General features: G+C 40.2%; 1 protein-coding gene across 3 annotated transcripts in view; it reads left to right on the forward strand.

The window, feature by feature from the left end:
• The window catches only part of LOC124398034 (potassium/sodium hyperpolarization-activated cyclic nucleotide-gated channel 1), a 95,655-nt gene that overhangs the window by 23,885 nt on the left and 51,785 nt on the right, over positions 1 to 19,985 (forward strand). For all 3 annotated transcript variants that reach the window (XM_046868023.1, XM_046868024.1, XM_046868025.1), the window contains exon 3: positions 18,094 to 18,255. In XM_046868023.1, the coding sequence (XP_046723979.1) occupies positions 18,094 to 18,255 (162 nt within the window). The remainder of the gene's footprint in view (positions 1 to 18,093; positions 18,256 to 19,985) is intronic.

A 19,985-nucleotide genomic window follows, 5' to 3' on the forward strand; every position in this document is an offset into this window, starting at 1 on the left:
TACTCACACTACTCTCACACTCACACTACACTCACACTCACACCACTCACACACTACTCACACTCACACTACCTCACACTCACACTACCTCACACTACTCACACTCACACTACTCACACACTACTCTCACACCACTCTCACACCACTCACACTACTCTCACACTCACACACCACTCACACTACTCTCACACTACACTCACACACTACTCACACTCACACACTCACACTACACTCACACTACTCACACAATACTCTCACACTCACACTCACACACCACTCACACAATACTCTCACACTCACACACCACACTCACACCACTCTCACACTCACACACCACACTCACACTACTCACACAATACTCTCACACTCACACACTACACTCACACTCACACTCACACTCACACTCACACCACTCACACACTACTCACACTCACACTCACACACCACACTCACACACTACACTCACACTACTCTCACACTACACTCACACTCACACACCACTCTCACACCACTCACACTACTCTCACACTACTCTCACACTTACACACTACTCACACACTACTCACACTACTCTCACACTCACACTACACTCACACTCACACACTACACTCACACTCACACTCACACTACCTCACACTCACACACTACTCACACAATACTCTCACACTCACACTCACACACTACTCACACACTACTCACACTACACTCACACTACTCTCACACTACACTCACACTCACACACTCACACACTCACACACTCACACACTCACACTCACACACTACACTCACACACTACTCACACACTACTCACACACTACTCACACAATACTCTCACACTCACACACCACACTCACACTACTCACACTCACACTCTCACACTCACACTACCTCACACTCACACACTCACACTCACACACTACTCACACAATACTCTCACACTCTCACACTACTCTCACTACTCTCACACTCTCACACTACTCACACAATACTCTCACACTCTCACACTACTCACACAATACTCTCACACTCTCACACTCTCACTGTGTGTGTGTGTGTGTGTGTGTGTGTGTGTGTGTGTGTGTGTGTTTTCATGTCCCTGATAGGCCCTAATGCTCGCCTCTCGCGTATTGTGTGCTGAGTGAGCATGTGTATCTGTTTCCCGGCAGCAGGAAGTAGGTGTTAGCGACTTGCTAGAATTTTATCCCATCAATCTTGAATCCATTTATAGCTTCAGCCTGATTTGATGGAATCGGAAAGTTTGAATATAAAATAAAGAATAAAATCTGAAACCCGGGTGTCCCTGCAAAAAGCGTCTAAAGTCTTAAAAGAACTGTTGCTAGGCAACCAGGGAAACATGGATGTCCAACCTATAGTAACTATTGTCCTTTTTGAGTTAGCTAGCTAGAGTAGATCACACAGTGGAAAAATTTGTAGCTGGAATGGTGACTTTAATTTCAAAATCGTTCATATATGTTAAAAAATAAGATTATAATGAAAACTACTCTACACTTTATTTAACTGGCAAATAGTGGACGTCTATGCCCTTTTATTAGCTCATATTTGCTGCTAAATCTAGCCAGCTAACATTTACCAGATTTCTGATAAAAGCTTTTACATGATATTTACATTTACTGCTAATGTTAGATCAATATTTAGAGCATACCTGACATGATTCTGACAGCATTTATAAATATTTATAAAAATTTACAGCTAATGTAATTTTCATTAATGGTTATAATTATCACAAATACAAGCTAGCCAGCTAACACAATTCCTCTCAGCAGGACACCTGAAAGACGTCCATACTATGTCTACTACTAGATGTTTATCTAAATCATCAACTAAAACACAACCCCAGCAGAATAGAACTGCTGGTCATAATTATCTCCAGGTCAAAACACTGATGTTTGCCTACAAGCCCAAAAATGGACCATCACCATATTACCTCTGAGACCTCATCACACCTCATACTGCACCACGCTGTCTGAGATCCTCCAGCACTGCTCCACTGGTACCAGAGGAAAGTACACTTCAAGGCTTTTCTCTGTTCTGGCATCGAGGTTGTGGAATGAACCTGCCCTAGATGTCCGAACAGCAGTCCCTGGCTCATCTTCAAGCGAGGAAAGACCTTCTTCTTCCTGAAACACCTCAACTAACACTTTCCGAGTTTGCTTTGTTAAAAAAAAAGAGTTGTAGGCTGATTTATCTTAAGTCGTAATCTGAAGTACCAGTGTGGATTTATTCACTTCTGGAGACTCAAAGCACTTTGTATGTCGCTCTGGACAATACATCGGAAAAAAATTCTCATGATAGCTTGTAGCTAGCATACACAAATACGAATGCTAGTTCTTTAATGAGATAACCTGACAGGATTTCTGACAGAATGTTCATAATTCTAGACTACATGAATCCTAATAACTTTCTATCAGCTTGAAACTGTTTCTGAGGGGATCCTAAAGATGAATGAATCTGAGGTGAATTAATGAATGAATTCTTGTTAGCATGCTGCAACTTGACAGGATTTAGAGTGAAATCTGTGACTATTGTTAGCCAGAGAAGCTACACAGAGAAGAACTGACCAGAAGCCTGAGATCTTTGAGGGCGATTAGAACTCTATTAATCTACAAATAAATCTTTTACATTATTATGCCTTAATTAATATAAAGACCTTCTCTGGCACCTTCCTGATCTCTCAGTCGTGAGAGTGTGAAGCCTCATGATTTGTTTTTATGACCTTGTTCCTGCACGGCGACTGGAGAACGCGAGTGTTTGCAGTCCTGAAGAACATCTTCTCCACGTTTTGAACGTTCATTAGATCTCACTAGTGGCTCGCTTTGTCTGGGCATGCTAATCCAATTTCTCTTCACTTCCTCTCAATTAGACATCCATCGTCCCACAAGCAATTTGTGTGTGTGTGTGTGTGTGTGTGTGTGTGTGTGTGTCTGGGCCACGATAGGATCGACAGGAACGCTCGGTCCTTCAGGCAGGCGCCTCGTGAACACATTGTGGGAAACAGGACGCTGGGATTTGATGACGTCACTAAAATTTTAATGAATTCGTAAGGAGGGAAAGCATGCAGTCGAAAGAATTGGGTTATTTTTGTCTCTTTAGTGTTCCCGTACTTCAGCGCTGTATTGTTTGCGTCTTGTAAAAATGCTTAGTTTAAGACATTGGTGAGACTTTTTTAGTTTTATAAGCAGATTTTTAGCAAATAAACAAGTAACTATAAAGATGCCTGCTTGCTGACTCCACATCTCCGCATTGTGCTGTAAGAGGAAAATAATCAACAATATGCTGTTACGATAAAGTGAACAAAGCAAAGTAAATTATAAAGTATTTTATTTCTCTTGTGAGTGACAGTTAATGTCTTAAATATTTGCAGGTAATATTAGCATTTAAAAAACATTATTAAATATTAAAATTAAATAAATATATAAAATATATAATATAAATATATAAAATAAAATGAAGAAAATAACAAACTAATCATTGGCTAGCATTAGCAATAAACATAGTAAGCCCTTTGGGAAAATGTAAAAAGCAGCTAACTAGCATCATCTAGTGAAAATGTAAAAATGTATGAATGCTTTGAGCAATCCTGTCAGCTTTGGTCATAGTTTCTATGTAGTATTAGCAAAAGGTAGTCATTTATTTGAGAAATGTAATGAAACCATTTCTTGTCTAAATTTAGCACCAGATTTACGCTAATAAACAGCATAACATTTCCCTCCGTTGACACTTTATTAGCCAGTTATTTAACTAGTTAAAAAATTGCTTCTTCTCAATATGGCAGATGTTGGAGTTAGCAATCAATGCTAATTGTAATTCTAGTATAGTTTTAGTAGTATAAAGACTTTTCTTAATATTTTACACACATTTGAGGTAAATATCACAATCGCCAACAATTTAATCTGAACTGCAGTGACTAGCAACACGTTAGCTAATTAATGATACATCATTTGTTTTTATTTGTTTATTGGTACAATTAATGTTCCCAAACTTCCTATAAACAAGTTGGTTTCTGTTTGTAGTTACGCTATAGCAGCTGTAAGCATTTGTTTTATCATTGTGCTCTTATTTTTTATCTCTTTAGAACTGTTATTTTCTTTAACCATTTTTTGGACTCGGTGCAGTATTTCTTCACCTTTGGGTGAAATAAACCTTGAATAGTTTTCCCTCAAGGTTCTTGTAAACTTATTGATCAGGTTCTATTGATTTGCAGTTTGCTGTTGTGACATTTGAAACAAGAATGTGATTATTTTGTGATCGTGATTTTGAATATAAAAGTCAGACAGTGCGGGTGACAGATTGTGTTGAGGAGCTGAGTCATGACTGCAGTGCGTCAGCTTTGTCATCATGCTGCCCCCGGTGGTCATGTGTCTAACCTGCAACCAAACCCTGTGTGTGTGTGTGTGTGTGTGTGTGTGTGTGTGTGTGTGTGTGTGTGTGTGTGTGTCTGTGGGACTCTAGGTATGGAGTAGGTGTGTGCGTGTGTGTGTGAAGTCGGACTGTCTAGGTATAGAGTGTGAGTGTAGGTGTGTGTGTGTGTGTGTATACATGTGTGTGGAGTGTATATGTGTGTATAGAGTGTGTATATAGGTATGAATTGTGGGTGTGTGTGTGTATATATATACGTGTGTGTGTAGTTTATGTGTGTGTATAGGTACATGTGTGTGAAGTGTATATGTGTGTGTATAGGCATGAAGTGTGTGTATGTAGTATGACTTGCTGCTTTGGAGCTGCTTTGTGCATAGGGGCATCGTCATGCAGAAACAGGTTTGAATCTCCTAGTTTAATTAAAGGGAAAATGTAATTTTGCATCCAGAGACGTCTGATAGAGTTGTGTATCGAAAATAAACCGTGAACTTTTGTGGTCTGATCTTCATGCCTCTGTTGTATTTGTATGGTATTTTCTAAAACCAGTTTCCGAGTATCGAATCTGAAGAACAGAAACACGTGTGGATGCAGTGGTGATGAAACGTAGCTGAAACTCGAGAAATTTGTCAAAAAAAATGTATGTGATAGATGTGTGTTGAGTACAGAGGGGTGTGTGTGTGTGTGTGTGTGTGTGTGTGTGTGTGTGTGTGTGTGATTGATTGATAAATGCTAGTTGACAGATTCTTTTCCATTAGCGGTTAAAAAAGAAGTCATAGACACAGAGAAATATAACACGCCTTTCTGTGTCTCTCATACAGGAAATTAAGCTCTATGCATTTCTATATCCCCCCTCTCTCTCTCTCTCTCTCTCTCTCTCTCTCTCTCTCTCTCTCTCCTCTCTCCTCTCCCTCTCTCTCTCTCCTCTCCCTCTCTCCTCTCTCTCCCTCCCTCTCTCTCTCTCCTCTACCTCTCCTCTCTCTCACTCTCCCTCTCCCTCTCTTTTACTCTCCCTCTCTCTCACTCTCCCTCTGCCTCTCTTTTACTCTCCCTCTCCCTCTCTCTCCTCTCTCTCTCTCTCAGCCTCTCTCTCTCTCTCAGCATGATTAAAGTGGCCGTGTGATCCTCGTGAGTAGGACCGAGGGAAAACTGCAGTGTGAATTATTCCGTCACTGCAGATGAAGCTTCTGAATATGATCACAAATGATCTCCAATCCTGCCTCCAAAGCGATTTAGGAGGCAGGAGTTTGTTCCGCACGCCTTTAGTACTCAATTTGGGCAAAAGTATTGGGACACCTGAGCCCACAATAAATTTTCCCCTTCACTTGAACTGGGAGACCTGAACCTGTTCCAGCATGGCACAAAGTGCACAAATCCAGCTCCATGAAGATCTACTTTCCGTGGGTTGGAAGATGTGGAAGATCTCCTGCTACAGAGCTCCAACCTCTGACCTCTGTGAACGCTGACTGCACCCCAGGCCTCCTAACCTTCTCATCAACATCAGTACCTGACTTTACTAACACCCATGTAGCTGCATAAATCTCCACAAAATCTAGTGGAACATCTTCCCAGAAGGGTGGAGCTCATTATAACAGTAAATAGAGAGACCTATTGCAATTGCTATCTAAAGCCTGACTCTGTTTCATTGCCTGAGCAGCCCACAACCCCCGACCCACCCCACCCCTGGTTCTGCAGAGTGATGAGACGGGAGAATCGCAGTGATGACATGCGGAATCAGAAGTTTGACATTTGAATCATGAGCAATCAGCTCGCTGACAACCGTTCACCACGGCCTCGATCAATTATTTATCACTGCTAATTTCTGACTCTATAATTAGGAATGGTGGATGATCTTCTCGGCAGCTTCGGCCTTTAGTTCCTTATCGGGTATCTGAGGTCTTCTGTCTGTCTATCTATCTGTCTGACATTCTGTCTGTCCTCATCTCTCTGCTGTCAAAGTAAACTTAATTAATACGAACCAAAATGGCCGCCTGATGGTGCCTGATGTTTCTTAAGTAAATCATCAGAACTACAGCACTAATTCAGCTAAGAAGTAACAATCATATGTGTAAGTAATAATCCAGGTGTAGGTGTGAGGTGTTACAGGATGTTAATGCATAAATAACGCAAACTACCTGTGTGTTTAACGCTTTAAAATCACAGCTGAACTTGCCAATTCAATCCAGCATTCCAGCCAATCAAAATCCAGGATTCAAATCGCAACTTCCACCCAATCACAACAATCCACTATTCACACCTGAACTTACATCCAACACACAATGCAGCATTCCACTGGATGCCTATAAAATGTTATGGCTAGGAAGTTTTTTTTGTGGTTGAGATTGACAGAAAATATTGTAGCATCGTAGCTCGGGTTAAAACCGCAAGTCTTCACTGATAGAGTGATATTGTTTAAGCATTGTTTTTTCTGTCGCTCCTGCTTTCTCGTTACGGTCGTTTGCGGTCATGTAGCTTCATTTTCATGTTTTGAGGACGCATTTTGCTCATTTAGCTGGACAGAAGTACATAAAGTCACCCAACTCTCAAAAAAAACCCAAACAAACACAAAAACAACAATTTTCAGCCTGTGGGTTTTTTTGGGGCGGGAATGTGGGACGGGATGATTTATAGAGCGGCAGCATGAGCGAAAGTAAGCCGAGAGCAGTCGAGCAGAAGGGCACCTTTGTAAGGACGATCTTTCCATTCCCCTCACACGCCTTTACACACACACATGGCTAATGAGGAAGAGCGCTGGAGTACACGAGCGCTGCTGTTTTGTGTACGTCGGCGCTCATGTTACGCCGATCGATGGACTAAAGCGCCCGAGCCAGGGCCATAAATAAAGTCGCTTTAGCTTTGAAACCCGAGGCTCGCTGGGAACCTTCCAGAAAACAGAAACAAGATGTCCATTGAAAAAACGCACAACGTGTTCGCTCACTGTGTGACGCACATGCGTTATTTATATCTTATTCAGATTATTTTGTCTGATTCCTAGTGCTTTTACGCTACAGTAACTCTGCTAATCCTCCAAATCATTAAAGGAAGTTGTGTTGTTTATAGACACTATCCATCTTAATGAGGAGGAGTTTCTTCCTTGTTACATCTCAGGGAGTTTTTTTCCTCACAAACTGTTTCGATCAGCATAAATCAGAAACACTCTATGAACATGGCCATTCTTTGAAGTGCTAAAAATATGTGTTTTCTTTTGGGATTATCATTAAATAAGAATCAAGAAAGGAGGTGAGTCTGTAAGAAAGAGAATAGTTTGCATGTAACAATCTTTACAAATCTTTTACATTTTATTTTTTGTAATCGTAGTGAAGATTTACTGTGAAAATAAAGACTGTAAGTCACTTTCAGTGACTCCGCCTCCCCTTTAACATTCCAACCAAAAGTCTTTTATTTCCTCTACTTTGTTTCTGTCGAACCTCGGAGACGAATTCACCCCGAAGCAGCAGTGTAAAAAATGCTGACCTGGCAACCTTGGCACTAGCTGGTCAAGCAGATTATTATTTTTTCCTCCGTTTGACCTTCAGTGGAAAGAAGGATGCTAAGCTAGCAAGGCAGCATTAGTGGAAAGAAGCTAGTGCTGCAGATACGAAGCTTTCGAAACAGCATTCTTAGCAAAAAATAAATACATTGTTTTATATATATATATATATATATATATATATATATATATATATATATATATATATATATAAACATTTCGCACCCTTTTTTTCTGAGGGTGCCAATAATTTCAGACTTCATCCAAACTGTATATACTGAAAAGTAATGCTCTTTAACCTCGGATGACCTCTGGGTGTTAGTGATAATGCTGGTATGTGTGTGTGTGTGTGTGTGTGTGTGTGTGTGTGTGTGTGTGTGTGTGAGAGAGAAGCTGTGCATGATGCTGTTCAGATTCTGCACTGGGAAAGCAGACCACAACCTTATTCTGCTTTAGCCTCACTACAAACCAAGAGTTAGAAGACTACCTAAAAGCACACACTCATTCAGAAAATGGTCTCCTGAGGCAGACCAGACTCTGAGAGACTGCTTCGGGAACACCGTCTGAGATGTACTGCAGGGGTCGCAAGGTAGGAATATTGAGGAGGTTGTTGACTGCACTACTGACTACATCAATTTCTGTATGGACATTGTTGTTCTAAACAGCAAGCCAAGGATCACAAGTGACATCAAGGGTCTTCTGAACTTGAAGAAGAGAGTGAGGACAGTGATCAGCAGGAGCTTAAGAGTGTGCAGAGGGAACTCAAAGTACAGCTCAGGGAGACAAAGGGGTCCCACCACTCCTGTTCTCACTCTACTCCCTGGAACCTACTGTAGCACAGAGGAAAATGTCCCTACACCCTCAATCACATCAGCCCAGGTGTGCAGAGAGTTGAGGAGGCTTCGTCCCAGCTAAGCAGCTGGCCCAGATGGAGTATCTCCACAAGTATTGAAGACCTGCACATTAGAGCTGGGAGAACCTCTACAGCACATCTATTACCTGAGCCTGAAACAGGAGAGGGTCCCTCGGCTATGAAAAAACATCCTGCATTATCCCAGTTACAAAGAAACCATGCCCTGAAGAGCTGAATGACTTCAGGCCAGTCATTCTGATGTCTCACATAATGAAGACCATGGAGCAGGTGCTGCTACACCACTTGAAGCCACAGGTCTGCCATGCCTTCGTCCCTCTTCAGTTTGCATACAAGGAGAAGGTGGGAGTGGAGGATGCCATTACCTACATGCTACACTGATTCTTCTCTCACCTGTACAGTGGCCAGATTTTTGTACTTCTCCAGTGATATCAAAACCATCCAGCTGCTGCTCCTCAGAGATAAACTAACACAGATGGGAATGGGCTCACATCTGGTGGCATGGATCATGGACTACCTGACAGGCAGACCTCAGTAGGTGCAACTGGGGGACTGCAGGTCTGACACTGTGGTCAGCAGCACGGAAACGCCACGAGCGACTTCGGACTTCCAATATAACCAATATAACAATATAACTGCCATGTGCAAAGGTTTGAGGCGACAATGCAATCATGGGTTGTATCAAGAAGGGACAGGAGGAGGAGTACAGAAAACTGATCCATGGCTTCGTTGCATGACATGCGACTCTTTAATTCCACTCGGGGGAGAACTCACGGCTGACTATCTGTCTGTCTGTCTGTCTGTCTGTCTGTCTGTCCATCTGTCTGTCCATCCATCCATCCATCCATCCATCCATTCATCCATCCAGCCATCCATCTATCCATCTATTTATCCATCTATCTATATGAATAGGGCACATTTTGTCTGAAAGTTTTTTTTTACTAGAGGTAGAAAAGCTTGAAGCCTGTAGGAGACTTGAGATCTTTCACTCCAACCTTAAAACCAAGTCTTCCTAAATCTCGCTTTGTTCCACAAACTCTGTAAAACATTTCCAGACCTCTCTCCCTTCTCCACCACAGTACTTTACTCTCAGCACTCTGAATTTCAGCAGGTAATGTTCTCCTGCAGTACCCTCATCTATCTGACTGTCGGATAGTGAAGCGTGACTCATCACTCCAGAGTAGATGTTTCTACATCTCCAAAGTGCAGAGTCTGCTCTTTATACCACTTCAGCCCACGCTTGCCATTGTGTACGCTGATCTAATGCTCGTGTGTACAGCTGCTCGGCTGTGGAAACCCATTTTGAAGCTTTTGATGTAGGGTTCTTGTGCTGATGTTGCTTCCAGAGGTGGTTTGGAGCTCCATAGTGAGAGATGCACCAGATAAGAGAAGGCTTTCTAGGAGTGAAATTTACTTATTTACAATAATAGTATTTGCCCTGGGGCCGATCTAACATGGGGCATGGTAGGAATTTCTGTACCTAGACTTCCATTGTGTGTGTCTGTGTTTATGGAGACTGCAAGGATGCTTGAGATCTTCAACTCCATGAGCACACCATGTCTTCATGGAGCTTTCTTTAAAAGTAAAGGAGGTTTGGGATTCTTAGTTCTCATGTAAATTGTGTGTACTAATGGGCTTCATCTCCCATCCTCAAAACAACGCTTTCACTTTGCAGTTTATATCTCTTTTTCTCTTTTATCCTTTCCTTCTTTCTCTCCTTCTATATCTATCAGTCTCTCCAATACTAGAATTCTGCAGCGGCGTCGCTCTCGTTTCTGGCTTTTATCGAGCAGAACATTGTGACTCCCACCAAACTATCCGTCTCATCCGTATATTTTTTTAAACATCATGCAGACCTTTACACTAAAGATCTTTATGAAAGCTGTGGATGAAAAGATAAATAAATGGCTATATTGCCAAAAGTATTGGGACACCTGACTTTTCCAGCCATATGTGGCAAAAAGTAGTATCAGACATCTTTCAATGTGTGAGTAGAAAAGATTCCCTTCAATTGAACTATAAGACCCAAACCTGTTCAACAGTGCTCCTGTGCACAAATCCAGCTCCATGAGGATCTGTTTTACATGGTTTAAAAATGTGTGGAAGATCTCCCGCTCCAACAATGGCCTTCTCACCTCACCTACATCAATACCTGACTTTACTTTATACAAATCTCCACGGAATCTAGTGAAACATCTTCCCAGAAGACTGGAGCTTATTATAAGAGCGAATGGAGACTCTTAGTGGAATGAGATGTTTAAAAACACAAAACCGAACTGATGCTCAGGTGTCCACAAACCTTTGTCTATAAAGTATTCTTGCACTGAAAGAAACCACAGTCAGTGTTTCTGCATCAATCACCATTTTGCTTTCAATGATTGATGCCATGAGTCATTAAATTAGTGCCTTAGTTCATTAAGGGAGGAAAAAATAATAAAACAGCCTTGATTACACTGCAAGGTCACCGGCTGCGGCTTGTGTTGTGAAGAGAGGGACCGATTGTAAATCATTATGCGCAATCTAAATGACCGGATAAAAAAAAAAAGAAACGCTGCTGCTGGAGGCTCTTAAAGGGGCGGTTTGACATTTTTAGAGCCCTCTGCAGGCCGCGAGGTGAAGTGCAGGTGCAATTAAATATTTCTTCCACTTTATGCAAATAAACTTGAACTTGTAGTGTTGAAACGAAAGAATTATGGGTCCGATTTGAACTGGAAAGTCTGTCTAAGGTTCGTGCTTTATAACAATACTGTATTTTATTTCCAAACCAACCGATTTGAGCATTTTTTTTAAATGCGTCTTATTTATTTATCCCAGAAAGCGCAATAAACTTCCCAGAACCCAAATCGATAATCAGGATTAATCAGAGGATGGGTTCTCAGGCTAATAAAAAGTGCTCATGCTTCCATAATCAGTTCGATATGTGAAATAACAGAGGGCAGCTTGGGGGTTGGAGTGTTTGATGGCTTCGGAGTGATCGATTGATTTTCCAGTTAAACCTCAATGCTAGCTGTTTAGCCACTGTATCACTTTTCTGCTCTCCTTTTTTCCTCTTACATGATTTTCTCTCGTCCCCTTCTTTATGTTCTCGTCGCTCTTGCTTTTCATGCAAACTCACTCCACCACCATTACGAACTGTCAGAAGTGATGTGAAACCTCCAGCCATAAAACCCTCCACCCCACGCCCCTCTCTTAGACACAACTGGATGTTCTGATCGGTTTGAGAGAATCCCTCGTTCCCTGATGAATTTATTTCTTCACACGTCAGCTCAGATGCTCCCTACGGCACCGGTTTCACACCGAATGCATGAGCAGCCGGAGAAAATGAACAGTGACTCATCGCTTCCTCTTTCTTCTTTTCCATTTTTTTCCCCACACGTTACGTTACACTGATGCAGCACTGTATCTGCTGTGCCACTGCTACCATCATGGTGACGTTAAAAGCTCTCAGAGCTTCCGGAATGAGCCGCAAAACATCTACAAAACGGCAACAGGAAAATATCTGAGGAAAAATGTGATGAAATTTCACTGAAATCCGTGTGGAAAAAGAAAAACAACCAGATTCTCACAAAACAGGAAATATATTGGGGAAAATTCACTGCTCATGGAGGGTTTTATTCCTCTTACACCACATCAATTTTACCAACAATTAACATTTTTGCATAAATTATGTGTAATTTATGTACTGTTTATAAAAATTTTAAGTCCGTTTTTGGATGCGGTATCAGCAAATTTTCCCTTTACTTCAACTAGGAGACCCAAAAACGGGTTGGTGTGGAAGATCTCCAGCTATAGAGGGATGAATGTGAACGCTGACTGCACCCCAGACCTCCTCACCTTCTCACCTACATCACTACCTGACTTTACTAACACCATTATGGCTAAATGAATCTCCACAAATCTCCATAAAATCTAGCAGAACATCTTCACAGAACAGTGGAGGTTATTATAACAGAAACAGGGGACTGAAATGTTTCGAAAAAAAGCACATACTAATCTTATAGTCAGGCATCGACAAATGTTAATTAGAAGCTTCTCTATGATTTTGCGAAGTCTTTTCAATAGATTTTGTGTTGAATTTGGAATTTGGGTTCATTTATTATTAAAAAGGACATTAGTGAGAGAAGACAACAACCATGTCTTCATGGAGCTCGTTTTGTCCACATCGCTGGTCTAGAAGATGATTTTGTATTTTTACTCCTCTGATTTTATTTGACGTCTTGTTTTCTTGACAAAAAAGATCCAGGAAAAGAACGAGCTGCACCACTGGGGCTTTGCAGGGGAGAACAGGCCAAATCAGAACCCATTTTAACAACATCAAATCTCACAGGAACACAGACACACAGCAGTGTCACTTCCATCATGGCTGTGAATATTCGCCTTCTTATTTTTTTTTCTTCAGCGAAAGAGCAAACTCGCACCTCCTGAGTGCCGACCATCTCCATCTGGAGCTTCACCAAGTCTCAGAGAGTCTCAAATGTTCGAGTTGGGGCCTCCAGACGACTCTATTTTACAAAAAGAAAAAAAATGGATTGTTCGTAGAACTTTCTCTGAAGGTCAGATTAAAACGAAGGAACGATAAAGGAACGCATTCATGTGATGATCCGATGCCTTTATAACTCTATATTTCTAATAAAAAACTTTCTGAGCTTGTGGTTCTGTTCTCAGACGTACTTGTCCTCTTCCACTGAAAAAAGGAATGCAGAGTAAGATGATAAATCTGAGTAAATTAGTCTCCTGTTTATCCTTCAGGAGGTGTCATGAAGGTCATGCAGCACCACCAGGTATTTAACTGTCACCATGGGGCTCCAGAACTCTCCTTATCTCATTCATTAAGAGACAAAAAAGGAAAAAATATTCTTGTCACAAAAAGACGAGTCTGATTGGAATTTACCGTTTATGGAAGGAGTCTCCAGTTTCCATTTTCTGCCATGTAATAGGTGTGTGGTGGGTGGGGAGGTGTAATTAGCATGTTGTGGGTTTCTAGAAGGCGTGTAATTGGTGTGTAATTAGTATGTTGTGGGTGTGTAGTAGGTGTGTAATTGGTGTGTAATTAGTAAGTTGTGGGTGTGTAGTAGGCGTGTAATTGGTGTGTAATTGGTATGTTGTGGGTGTGTAATAGGCGTGTAATTGGTGCGTAATTAGTATGTTGTGGGTGTGTAGTAGGCGTGTAATTGGTGTGTAATTAGTATGTTGTGGGTGTGTAGTAGGCGTGTAATTGGTGTGTAATTAGTATGTTGTTAGTTTGTAGTAGGCGTGTAATTGGTGTGTAATTAGTATGTTGTTGGTTTGTAGTAGGCGTGTAATTGGTGTGTAATTAGTATGTTGTGGGTGTGTAGTAGGCGTAATTGGTGTGTAATTAGTATGTTGTTGGTTTGTAGTAGGCGTGTAATTGGTGTGTAATTAGTATGTTGTGGGTGTGTAGTAGGCGTGTAATTGGTGTGTAATTAGTATGTTGTTGGTTTGTAGTAGGCGTGTAATTGGTGTGTAATTAGTATGTTGTTGGTTTGTAGTAGGCGTAATTGGTGTGTAATTAGTATGTTGTGGGTGTGTAGTAGGCGTGTAATTGGTGTGTAATTAGTAAGTTGTGGGTGTGTAGTAGGCGTGTAATTGGTGTGTAATTAACATGTTGGTTTGTAGTAGGCAGGTAAATCTCTCACCTCTCTTTCCTTTACATCTACACACACCTCAGGCTCTACTTGAACTCCTGCCAGAGGGAGAAACATGTCAGGGTTTGGGTAACAGCATCATCATCAGCACACACACACACACACACACACACACACACACACACACACACACACACATACATACACACACACACACACGCAGCAAACAGTAACAATAAAAATCTTAATTCATTACTTCATGCTTCTCACCCGGTTCTGTCCTGCAGCAGTGTATGTGTGTGTGTGTGTGTGTGTGTGTGTGTGTGTGTGTGTGTGTGTGTGTGTGTGTGTGTGTGTGTGAGCTATAGGATAGGGAAGTAGACAGGCCACTGTGTGACTGGGTGCTAATTTTATCCTGCTGTACAGTATGAGGGTACAGTATATCTCTCAGGAAGATTAAGCACGTTCCAGAGACTTCTGCTCAAATCTGCAGCTCACAGGAGAGAGAGACAGTAATATGGAGGAAATATATCCTATATATATATATATATATATATATATATATATATATATATATATATATATATATATATATATATATATATATAGGATGCATTTATGGCATTTGGCAGATGCACGTATCCAGGGTGACTTACAACTAAGCAGCTTGGTGCTGCTGGGATTTGAACTCATGACCTTCGGCTCCAAAGCCAATGCCTTAACTACTGAACTACCACATCCCTGTAAGAGAGACACAGGGGGATAGATGGACAAAAACAAAGAGAGATATTTAGTGAAAGAGACAGAGATGAAACGATAATGGAACAAAACAAAACAAGAGACATAATGAGAGAGAAAAGAAATATACAGACAGACGGATTAATGGAGACAATAACTGATAGATAGATAGATAGATAGATAGATAGATAGATAGATAGATAGATAGATAGATAGATAGATAGATAGATAGATAGATAGATAGATAGATAGATAGATAGATAGATAGATAGATAGATAGATAGAGAGACAGAGAGAGAGAGAGAGAGAGAGAGAGAGAATTTGTTTTACGCTTGCATGGAAACACTGAATGATAAAGCAGCTAACGCTAGCACTGCGTATTCTCGTACAAAGGCTTGAACAAAGGCTGTTTATCTGTGCAGTATATGTGTATCGTTACACAGCGTTACACAACGTTACTCTGCGTTACACAGCGTTACACAGCGTTACTCAGCGTCACACAGCGTTACACAGCGTTACACAGCGTTACTCAGCGTTACTCAGTGTTACACAGCGTTACACAGCGTTACACAGCGTTACACAGCGTTACTTGGTGTTACTTAGCGTTACTCAGCATTACACAGCGTTACTCAGCGTTACTCAGCGTTACTTTATGATACTTTTGAAAGCTAAAAATGAGCACTAGTCTTCCACCTAATTACCTCACGCACTTAATAATTAGGTATTTATATTTAAATGTAAATTTGGAGAGGAAAAGAAAAACGTCCTCCTTTATCCTAAAAATAGATCCTCCATCACCTTTCGGGTCGGTCTCAGCAGGCCCGGGTTTATCAAGCGCACCAGGACTGAGAAGGGAAAATGTTTTTTCATGCTGTTTTTAAGCGATTACGGAGCTGCTTTGGGGAAGTCTGAGTAACAGAATAATCACCCTGGGGGTGGGGGGTTAATGAATAGGAAATGGAAATTAATAGATTTCCGTAATGCAAACGAGATGACGTGTGAATCAGTGCAGATAGCAGTGGAGGTGTGGAGGTGAAGAGATGGTCCCTGACTTACTGACGCCAAATACTTCATTTCCATGAAGAAGCGGCTCTGATTAAAAACGGCTTCATCAGAACTGCCTCGCCGCCTCACTACTCAGACCGCTTTAATTTACCCCCCCCCCCATTTTATTTCCACTCAGGAAGAGCTACAAAAGTCAAGAGTGAAGAGTTTTTACTAAATGCCGTAAGAGCTGAGTTTTAAGTTTTTTACAATAAACTGGTATGACCATAGGATTGGTATGTGCTTCTTTCCAAACGCTGCTATAATAAGTCCACTCTTCCACTCTATTGGTATAGATTTTGTCAACAATCGTGATTAAATTGGCAAAACCGGCGTATCGGTCAACCTCTAGTGAAGAGGCCTGGGGTGCAGTCAGCATGTCATCATGTTCAATAGGTTTGGAGCTCTAAAGCAAAAAATCTTCTACTCCAACTCAAGTAAAGCAGATCTTCATGAAGCTGGCTTTGTGCACAGGAGCATTGTCATGCTGGAAAAGGTTTGGGTCTCCTAGTTTAAATGAAGGGAAAGTTTCATGCACGTCCAAAGACGTCTGATACAATTGTGTGTCTCTGACTTTGTGCTAACAGTTTGGGGGGCTCCAATACTTTTGGCTATAAAGTCTAGGTATATGTTAATATTCTTGATAGTGGTTGATGTGTGCAGTAAATCTTCGGCCCCCACACACGCTGTGTCATGTTTCTCAGAAACTCACTGTCCTCCTACGACGTGCTTGAAACGTGAGTTATTCAGAACTGAAAGGTCAAATGGATGGAGAAGGAAACAAAATGCTGCTTCATTTTTAATTTTAATTTTAATGAAGCAAAACGTGTCTCTGCAACGGCAGTCTGAACATCTAATGTACAACTTATTACGCAGATTATTTTCCTCACTAGCATGCTACATGACCATGACATTACTGTACGAGGACAAAGTCATAATATGTGATTTTATCAGAAAAAAGTGCATAATTTTAAGAATAATATTGTATAATATAATGTATAATATAATAAAATGAAAAAAATAAATTCGTACTGTTACAACTATTATGGCTGTATATATATATATATATATATATATATATATATATATATATATATATATATATATATATATATATATATATATAGTTTAATGTTTTAATATTACAACACAAAGATAAAATATTTTTTAATTAAAGTTTTACATTTTCAGGGAAAGTTTCTTCTAATTATCAGATGAAAATGGTGCAATATTTCAGGAATAAATTCATAATACTCACAATTTAACTATATTTGTAGAGTCTTTACACATATAAATCAATTACAAATATACATTTCAGCATAAACATTTTGTCACTATGAACTTTTTGTTTGCAAAATGAAAGTTGTTCTGGTGCCAAATGGTGAAAATGTTTTATTAGGAACATCGTGCAAGTTACATGGCTGATTTTTCTCAGGTCAACTACAACAGTAAGCTAGTGTAACACAAATACACAACACAGTTTTACCCTAAAAATTCTCTTAAAAAAAAAAAAAATATATATATATATATGAATTCATTGCTACCACTTTCCTTACTGGCTAAGTTTCTTTATCCTTTAAATTGATTTTATTACCTCCAACTATCACAGTGTGTGAAACCAAAGTACAGTATAGAGCTGTGATGTGCAGCAAAATGTTACTGAACTTCACAAAATGGGAAACTGCTATAAAAAAAAAAAAAAAAGTGAAAATGGTTGTTTTTCACCATCAGGGCAGTAATGAAGAATTTCCAGTCACCTGGTCTTCTTAAGTGTTCTACTTATATCATTTGTGGTAAAGACTGGGCTAAACATGTTTAAGTCTGTAGCTTTATGTCAATTTGTGTAACACTAACAGGACCAAAACGATTAGATTGTGTACGTTATTCAGGAGTGATTGAGCAGCTCAGACTCTTCACCGTGATGTTTATTGATTAAATGATTGTGGTTTTCTCTCTGTCTTGTCTCTCAGATTTTCCACATGACGTATGACCTGGCCAGTGCAGTGGTAAGAATCTTTAACCTGATTGGGATGATGCTGTTGCTGTGTCACTGGGACGGATGTCTGCAGTTCCTGGTTCCTCTGCTGCAGGACTTTCCTCCGGATTGCTGGGTGTCTCTAAACGGTATGGTTGTAAGTATTCGACCCTTTTTTTATGTCTTTATTTGTATTAAATTGACGCTGTGTTTGCATTATGATAACAGGGAATGTGGTGTTTAGGGATGTTGTGTGTCCTGGGGGGTCCTGGTGGAGTGGACGATGTGTGAGTGAAGAAGTGTGTGAGAAAGTGAGCACACAAGTGTGTTATAGAATGTGAATATGACCAACTGTGTGTGAGAACAAGTGTGTATGAACAAGTGTGTGTAAAAGTGTGTATGTTTAAAAATAATTGCATGTATGTGTGTGCATTTGAGAATTATTGTGTGTGTTTTTGTGTGAACAAATGTCTAGACATGTATATCTGTGAAATTTCTGTTAGAAAATTATTTTTATAAAAAAAAAAAAAAAAATTGCATTTCAAATGTTTCTGAAATGCTGCATTTTATATATAAAATAAATCAGTATTTTACCACACAATGAAGTTTTTCCGGGCTGCCGCACACATGATGGGAAAACTATAAAGCATATCTGATATCTGATCTGATCTGATCTGATCTGATCTGTATTTTGTGGCAAATCTTTCCAGGTTATTTCATGGTTAAAGATGTTTCAGATTTGAGAATGTGATCTGAATGTACAATTTTGTAATTTGACCTTTAATGGAACAGGAAGTGCAGCAGAGCTAGCAGATGGCTGTTCAGGATTTCTCATTACACATCACATCGGGAAGAGAAAAAATAAGACACAGTGGATGAGGATTAAAAAAGCTGAACTCGGTTTCTTTTTAGTTTTTTTAGCTCCTTTATTCAGCTCATCATCTTCAAGGTTACGCCGGTCTGCTAGTTCACTGGGGTGTTCACCGTATAGGCGACATGCTAACATCGGGTTTTCTCTCTCTCTCTCTCTCTCTCTCTCTCTCTCTCTCTTTCTCTCTCTCTCTCTGTCTTTCTATCTTTCTCTGCAAAAAGCATTTTAGACACCAGGGCCTCATTTCAAGCATCATAGCGCTAAGCTTATGCTAAGATGGCAGCAGTAAAAATCCCTAAACGCTAAAAATGAAAATGATCTTCTTCTGAATTCAGCATTCAGCTGATGTATATTTCTACCTTAACACACCGTTTACTCACCGGATCAATCACTTCTACTGAATTTGCAAATCTGCAAACATGGATTTAACCAAAACGGTTTATTATTCATAGATCTTCTGTGATCTCGTCCAATGAGATTTTTTGAAAAGTTTTATTGAATAAGTAAAATAAGTTTAATTTAAGCTGAAGTTTGTCATTCTTCAAATATAAATCTCTGGAAAAAAACTGGGTTTCCAGCTTGAGGTTTTTCTAATTCTCTGTAGAAGAGCTACTAGCTAAATGTAGATGTTTTTAAAGTTTTTAGAATGATGATCATCTGTATGCAGAACAATTGCTAGCTAGCTATAGATCATTTGCTAATTAGATGGAGCAGGATTTCTGTGTACATGTAGAGGGATTAAGTCAAGTCAAGTCAAGTCAAGTTTATTTGTATAGCGCTTTTCACAACAGACATTGTCTCAAAGCAGCTTTACACAAATCAACAGTGATGGTGAATGGTGTGCATTTGTCCCTGATGAGCAAGCCGTGGCGACTGTGGCAAGGAAAAACTCCCTTAGATGTTATGAGGAAGAAACCTTGAGAGGAACCAGACTCAAAAGGGGAACCCATCCTCATCTGGGTGACATCAAGAGTTTGATCATAAATCTTTCAACAATACAGAACACTGGAGAGTGA

Source organism: Silurus meridionalis, chromosome 15, assembly GCF_014805685.1.
Source record: "Silurus meridionalis isolate SWU-2019-XX chromosome 15, ASM1480568v1, whole genome shotgun sequence".
NCBI lineage: Eukaryota > Metazoa > Chordata > Actinopteri > Siluriformes > Siluridae > Silurus > Silurus meridionalis.